The sequence below is a fragment of the Olea europaea genome, chromosome 13 (assembly GCF_002742605.1).
Source record: "Olea europaea var. sylvestris chromosome 13, O_europaea_v1, whole genome shotgun sequence".
Lineage (NCBI taxonomy): Eukaryota > Viridiplantae > Streptophyta > Magnoliopsida > Lamiales > Oleaceae > Olea > Olea europaea.
Window position 1 is genome coordinate 18698985 of NC_036249.1, and position 8267 is coordinate 18707251.

The 8267-nt window shown below is 33.1% G+C and overlaps 1 protein-coding gene across 1 annotated transcript; it reads right to left on the bottom strand.

Moving 5' to 3' along the window:
• Window positions 1-1076: 1076 nt before the first annotated feature.
• On the bottom strand, window positions 1077-3242 carry LOC111407790 (1-aminocyclopropane-1-carboxylate synthase 7-like). The gene is made up of 4 exons (XM_023037469.1): window positions 2676-3242; window positions 2460-2588; window positions 2226-2386; window positions 1077-2142 (listed from the first exon to the last, which is right to left on the bottom strand). The coding sequence occupies exons 1-4, from the start codon at window positions 2844-2846 to the stop codon at window positions 1260-1262; spliced, it is 1344 nt and encodes a 447-aa protein (XP_022893237.1). The 5' UTR covers window positions 2847-3242; the 3' UTR covers window positions 1077-1259.
• Between the last annotated feature and the right edge of the window lie 5025 nt (window positions 3243-8267).

An 8267-nucleotide genomic window follows, 5' to 3' on the forward strand; every position in this document is an offset into this window, starting at 1 on the left:
TCACTTTTTATGAGATCCGGCCTCCTCATGCGATTTGTAATCACCATACGCTAATTAGTTTATAATTTAGAATATCGAACTTTGGCTTTATTATTCATGATCAAGTAATTTTTGTTCATGTACGACTTTATAAGGATTGTATATAGCATAATCGATAATATATAGATAAATATTTCTTAGTTATTAATCGGAAAAATTAACATCATGCATGCTCCATACTGCAAGAACTAGCAAAATTTGAGAAACGATGTGTTTTCATTTCATGAGTGCTGAGTACAATATTTTATACTATGGCAAAAAGCAATTATGGGTGACTTGTTATGGTCCCTACTTGCAATAACAACCTTTTATTGAGAACTGGTTGGTCATGTTTAGAATTATTAGCCATACTTATAATATTTGATGATAAATCTAATGTATAAAATTCCATAAAATATCACTCCAATTACATATGAACTTGATGATCAATCTATAAAAATTTTGCTATGTGTACACAATGCATTACACCTCTCTCACATGGAGGGGGGCTCACATGCATTAAAATATTCATGACCCCCCTCCATGTGAGGGGGTGTAATCTGTACACAGAATAATCCAATATATTACTTACATCTAAATTTTTAAATTTAATAAACTATTTGTTATATTATATAAGCTATATTGACTGAAAAAATTGCATCTTTCAAATATTCATATCAATCGATCCTCTTTCAAAAATTTCGACTTAATAAATTTATTTGTTAAAACAGGTCCTAAGAGGAAGTGGATAACTTGACAATTTCAATTCGAATCGAACCTTGTGGTATATTTTCCACGTTCATAGGGGTGTTCACACTTAGAAGAATAAAATTTCTATTTCTTTCATATTTTGCAGTGAAATACCTAGGTACCTAGGCAAGATAGTGTTTCCAATATATATATTTCGTTACTTATCTCAAAAATGTATAATACCATACTGATCCATATCCATTCTTGCTGTTCAAACTAAGAACTAAGAAATATATTTTTAAATTCGATAAAAAAAAAAAAATTGCCTAGTCAAATTCCTGCTGTTCATGCATAACAGAACAAGTAGAGAATAGAAAACTTGTGGCATTTGTTCTCTAACCAAACTGATCAGACATTTCGAAGAAACTTAATAATTAAATACCCCAAAAACAATATGTTGACAAACGAATTCTTAGAATATGTTTTGCCACTTTAAGAATCAAGCTAGAGATTTAACCAAAACTGAATACAAAAAGGAAAAAGAAAAAGAATCAATATGAAGAGAAATCTGGTGATGTCTTCATAGCTTTTCTTCCATCCATAAAATCATGTATTCTTGTGAGTGCAACTTTTAGTGTCTGCTCACTCATATTCGCGAAGCAAACTCGGAACCAACCAGGGTCGGAACAATGGCAAGAAGATCCTGGAGATATATTTAACTTCACTTCATGCAGCATTGATTTCCATAAAGTTAATTCACTTTCCTTTGTAGGCTCCTCCAATAATGGACTTAAATTCATCCAGCAAAATAATCCTGCATTTCCCTTCAAACATTCGATCCCGGAATTTCTCAACCCATCAATAATCATTTGGTACCTTTTCTTGAGTCTTTCGCGATTCGTCTTTATGTAATTTTCCGTAAATGTTTTGTCGGAAAGCATTGAAGCCAAAAGCTGCTGTGTTTGAGAAGAAATCAAAGTGAAACTCGACATTCTTCTTGCAGTTGTAACGACTTTATCATTGTATGAATATATGGTCCCAACTCTGAACCCCGGAAGGCCTAAATCTTTCGACAGGCTATAAACAATGTGAACTCTATCGGATTCTTTGTAATCCCAGGATTCAAGGACTTCTGCGACACTCACAAATTCTTCACCAGAAAATGTTGATCCCGAATAGATTTCATCCGAAACAAGATGAATGTTTTTACGCGTAACGAATTCAAGAATCTCTTCAAGGGTGGATCTTTTTATGGTTGCTCCAAGTGGATTCGATGGATTCGTTATGAGAACTCCTTTAACTTTGATGTTATGTGATTCAGCTTCATTATATGCTGCATCTAAAGCTTGAGGAGTGATCTCAAAATTATTTGAACTATCACAATGAACTGGAACTATCTTAACACCTGTTCTCCAACTTAAGTCTCTGTCAAACCTGTGAAATCATAATAAATTAGTCCTTCGAAAATAAAATTATTTTCAAGATTATTATGTATCTGTGAGTAATTATATTCTTACCCTGGATAGTATGGAGTAGGAATAAGCAAGGCATCTCCAGGATCAGCCAGAATGAAAGTCAATAGCTCATTAGCTGCGGTTGCACCGGCTGTTATAACAAATCTATCAGCATTGAATTTTGCTCTTCCTCCTCTTATTTGTTCCATAAAGCAAGCCATTGCCTGTATGATTTCACAAGGAATGAATAAGTTCATGCAAAATCCTATTTCTGTACTATTGGATAATATTATTTACCTTTCTGAAAGATTGAAGTCCATGATAATCTTGAAATAAAGCGTTATCTCTAAAGCCAGAAGTTCTATTTCCCCAGTTTGTTGCTTCTGAATGTTTTTCCAAGTACTGTTCTAGCAAATCAAATGAAACCTGCACAAGAAATAACAAAAAAAATTTAGAAAAAAATCCAGAAAAAATGCTTTTTTCCCCCTACATAAAATGGCCCTCCAAACTTACTTGATTTTCAGCAAGTCCCATCTGAATAACTCCAGAAGGATTTTTTAATTCATCATAAGGGTCTTCATCATATGCCTTCCACCCTGCAAAATATGGTGAATCTTCTCCATGTGTATCTGAAACTGCAACTTTTGATAAACCCACAGCAGGTTTTTCAATCTCGATTGCCATAATCACAGTGTATAATTCAGCAAGTTACTTTCAAAAAGAGCTACTTGTGTAAAAATGAGTTCAAAAAAGTTCTTGAACTCTAAGAGCTGAAAAGTTCTTGAATTGATTATGAAATTTTTTTGTGAAATGAAGAGCCCTTATATAGTATAAAGAAGGGCCCTCAAAGATGATAATATTCTTACAAAATAAGGGCAAGGGAACCAATTATTGATTCTGTAGACTAAGCAATATCAAAGCTTCTCTATTCCAAAATATATAGTTTTTATTCACTGGCGACAACTGTTGGCTTCTGTCATCATTTCAAGCTTCCAAGCTATATCTCAATCTCCACCATATCCACAGCAAATACGGTGGTTGAGTGGGGAGCAAAATAACTTGTGCTTTTTTCTGGGAAAATACTTGTAACTACTTTATTTGTTCCTTGGTTGACAAATAGAAAAGTGAACTGACGAAAGCAAATAATAATGTGTTTAGGGTAAGGATAGATCAGATATGGACATATGGGATTATGTAAAATTATGGGTTTTTTTTTTTCTCACCAGAATATATTCTTTCTGCCTTCCTTCAAAGAAGACAAAAAATTAAACTAGGGGTCTCCAATCTTTCGAAATAGAGCAATTAAGTCCCCACATTTCAATTGTAGTATTTCGATCAACTAACTTTCTAGTCACAACTAAGATTCCATATAAAAATAGGCCAAATAGGCAATTTTTAGAAGTAAAGGCCTCCATCAGGTATCTTCTTCCACCAATCGCAAGGTTGTGGGATAAGGATTTCACGATTCCAATGGGGAAGAGTTAACATGTTTGCAGCTACAATATGTGCATTAATAACACTGCAATATATTCTCAATAACTTTGTTCAAAGATGAACCCAACAAAAATTTCAAAACACTGTATAAACTTTCGTTTGCATGAAACAAATGACACATATATGATATATCAGAGTAGGGTACAACAAGTATCGATTGAGGAGGGGATCATGAGATTGGACCTATACCACATTGTGGTGAAAGTGGTCTTTTGATTTTTTAAGATAGAATCTCAAGTCTTAATATTAAAGTTTATTAAGCTTAAACAAACAATTCTATATAATTAAGCCTCAAACAAGAACACAAACTAAAAAATTGGCACTCTTAGAAATTGAGTCACTGTCTTGCATACACGTTGAAAGATAAATTCCAAATTGAATGAGCTGAAAATATTATCTAACATATAATTGACTTCTCCGTTTAAAAAGCTTGACATTTTAAGATAGAATTCAAAATCTTATTATGATCTAATCAGAAATTTAAGACATCTACTCCCATATATCTCCTATTCAGATTAACGACCATGAGTAGCGCTTCACAAAACATGTTCGATATGACGACTTGCATCTTGGGAAGTGCACTCAAGTCCAAACCATAAGATGAATATATTACCTCACATATAAGAGCATCTCTAATAGACTATCTAAATGCAAAATGCTATTTACTTTTGAAGAAGAAGAAGATGACGGCGGAATAACCTAGTTGCACCAGGTTTTTAGATTTAAAACCCTAGAGAAATTGTATCCAAGTCCCCCAAGTTTTGGAAACAAATTAAAAGGGTCCCAAAAGTCTTTTTTATTTTTTATTTTTATTAATTCCGATGCCTAGGCACTGTGAGGTGGCGCCGAGCGTCAATTCTCTGGCCAAAATAAGAAATTGGTTTCATTTTGCTACCATGTCGCCCATATAATTGCATATCAGGTCCCTCAACTTTGATCTTGTACAATTCCTTAGATTTTGACTTTCATATAATCATGCCCTCTATAAATTTCATAGGTAATCCTCCAACTTTCTATAATTGTACATTTTGGTCCCCAACTTCACAAATTTTGTACACTTTTAATCTTTTTCTCTCCTTTTGCCTTTGTCCTCTTTCCTTATGGAGTTAACCTACAAAAGCAATAATAACACAATTGTGAATAGAAATTCGCTCAGTTTAATCAATAATTATTCACATGCGTTCCGCATAGGTCTCACTCTCATGTAGTATAAATCAACAAGAGTGTCAATTTTTTTCTGACAAAGAAGTTTTATTCATATGTATGTGATGTTGTGCATAAAATCTTCATTAGCAAGTGGATCATGCTACTTGAACAGAGAATTTTATTTATTTTAATTCTATGTTAAACTACTTTATATAAAAACACAAATTTATTTATACTTTATCTTCGATGCTGATTCTTTGTTTCGACGCATTGTTTGATTGATTGAATTGACTCCTAAACATGCACAAAACGAGATCATAATTATTGCATAACTGTGAACTGCTAATAATTGAAAAAATCTGTAGTAGTTAAGTTCAAACTGAGAGAGATACTTTAGATCCTGATTTTGCATACATAAACAAAAGAAATTAGAACCTTATGAGAATATATCATGGCCCCACTCGCATGTTAATCATAAACAACAGAACTTATGACTTACTTAGAAAGTTAAAGATATGTTAATCAAGATACTAAATATTAATCATTTTCTTATATTAATCAAGGTACTATATGTATATAGACACACACACACATCTTTCAAGTCAATGGAAAAACTCTCATAAACTATATTGGCATAAGGTGGAGTATATGTACAAAACATTACTAAGTATGAAGCCCTTGTTTCTTTTGGCTAAAAATCAAAATTTTAGTGAATTTCGATAAAAGTTGATAAAATACGAGGTTGAAAAGTTTGTAAAAATTGTGGATTCTTAAAAATATGTGATGAAAATGAATTTGAGAAAAAATAAATTTAAAATTGGGGCCAACATGGACAAAATGTCTTATGTCTTGTGTTCCAAATATCTCTTGTTCAAGAATGGTAGCATCGAGCTTCTTGATCCTACTTGTGATAATCAGTTCTATTTTTTTATTGGAGAAATATTCAGTTACGAAATATCATCTTGACGTTGTGAAAATCATCGATTTGATCTGGACTTTTTTTTTTTTTGTACATAATTCAAGAGGTATTATATATACCACATGGAATCTTGACCCATGACGAGAAGGGTGATATACCATTAAAATCTTTAAAAAGGTATTGATTTCCAACTTATGAATAAAACAATGGATGCAAGAGTACTTTCTAGAATCTAAAAGTAAAAAATAATCACAAATGATTGAAAGATGACATGGTTCGATGGGGAAAATATCATAAAAATCCATGTGCAAGAGTTTAATATAAGATTTTCCATTGATAAATGTTATCATAATGAGAGCATGAAAAAAGAGCGATGAGATGATTGACTGTTAGGCCATATTTAAATCCTATGAATAGATATGTATCATGCAAATGACTATAACACGTAACAAAGATCTCTCTCTCTCTCTCTCTCTCTCTCTCTCTCATTGGGGAACCCATTTATTAATCAAAATCGTCAATACGAAAGACAAAAAGAATACAACCTATCTACACTAGCTATCATAGCCATAGATGCAAATTCATAGAATACCATATTCCAAGTTCTAGAAATAAAGTGACAATACAAGCAATTTACATCAATTCAAAGTGAGTCAAACACAAGACTATGAACCACGTGCAAGAAATCTCTCTCAAACACCTCCAACTCGAACTCATTTTCCTTAAAGATAATCAAATTGCCTATAGAAACCCTCAAAATAATATGAATAAATACACAAAATATACACATACGCATGAAGCATTGATCGTTGTCATGGGAAATCATATGATATATTGGCAGATCACCAACCAGGTAGTGTCTTTGATAGTCACCAATGATAGTAGATAGGAGTTCTATCACTTGCTAGCAGTGGATGTCAACTAAAGTTTTCCGAACATTACATAATTGAGACAGTGGTAGTTGAAGTATAATTTTATCCAATGAAATATATATATACCATAGGAAAATTCAAGCATGCTTCACGTATAGCATTTTTTACATATTTTTGATAGACACTCACATCACATGAGTGGGTTCCATGATTAAAATATTCGTGGGGCCCACTCGTATGAGTGGGCTGTCATGCAGATGATCAGAGCCGGACCTGATAGGAGGCCCAAGAGGCCTCCGCCTCAGGCCCAGCTTTTTAGGGGCCCAAAATTTTCCCCTTTCATTTTTTTTTTCAATAAAGTCCAGCCCCAGTAGCCCATTTATCTTTCAAAACCTCCTAGAAGCTCGAGAAATCAGTGCAACGATTGGTATCCATTTTATTCTCATTTTTTCCTATTTTTTCCAACCTTTAGTCAACCACTGTGGGCCCCCTATCAAAAAAGTAAGAGACCAACTTGACAAAACGTGAGGCCGCATTTAATCCTCATGACATTTGAAATTTTGATTTTTTGGCATTCCATTTTTGTCCTCCCATCATAATTTTATTACTTTCATACCCTGCCCTTCACTTTGGAATTGTATTTTTTCGCTGAGGGCAAACTGGTTCAAAAATTTTAACGGGATGATAGTCTCTGTCCGTTTCTGACACTTGGCTGCATGTGTCGAGCAGTCTTCAGATTATTACTGTAGCAAAATGAGAATTGGCTGAAATCCATATAAAGTAATAAAAATTTTATCAGGAATTTTTACGTCCAAAAAAATAAAATTTTTTGACACATACTAATAAAATGATGTAAATTATATCGAAAAATTTGTCGCGCAAAAATAATAAACATTAATAAAATAATTGATTTCTTTTTTTAAAAAAGACGAGTTATACGTTCTTTTTGACACATACGTTTGACTTACGTTTATCGATTTTCATATTCGTTTCGATCATTCGATATGTCTACGATATAGTTCTCGAAATGAGCTTTGAGATGATATAGAAGATTTAAGTATTCGATCAGCGTACAATTATCAACGAATTTTTAAAGTTGGCATCTTATCGAAAATCTCGAAATTGTAGTTTGGAACGACTACTTTGACGCGTCGTAACATTTACTACGGTTGTCCGTTTCGCGCACCGTTAACGACGTAAAATACTAGGCGATGAGTACTTCAAAATGATATTAAGATTGTGATATTTCGACATCATATGATATCCCATAATGAGTCCGAAAATTAAGACAAACACATGAGAAATTATAATGAATTTATTGGTCTTTTCCTTTTCCACCAGCACCCTTTCCTTTTTCCTTCCACCACACGATGACACGTGTCATCTTTTTGAAATTCTGTAAGACCCCTGTAAGAAACCATCTGTACGCGTAGCTTAATCTGAAAAATTTTGGCATGAATGAGTATCAAACAGGCTATAAATATTAAATTCTAAATTTTTTCTCCCGTCGTTCACTTTCTTGCAGCAAGCACAATACCACAAATTGACATTACTTATTCATTTATAATGTTATGTGAAAAAGGGTTGTAATGAGATTATAAGAGAGCAATTTTCTTATTTGATGAATTGCGCGTGCGTGGGTTCACTAGGTTGTGGCCTGATAATTACACATAC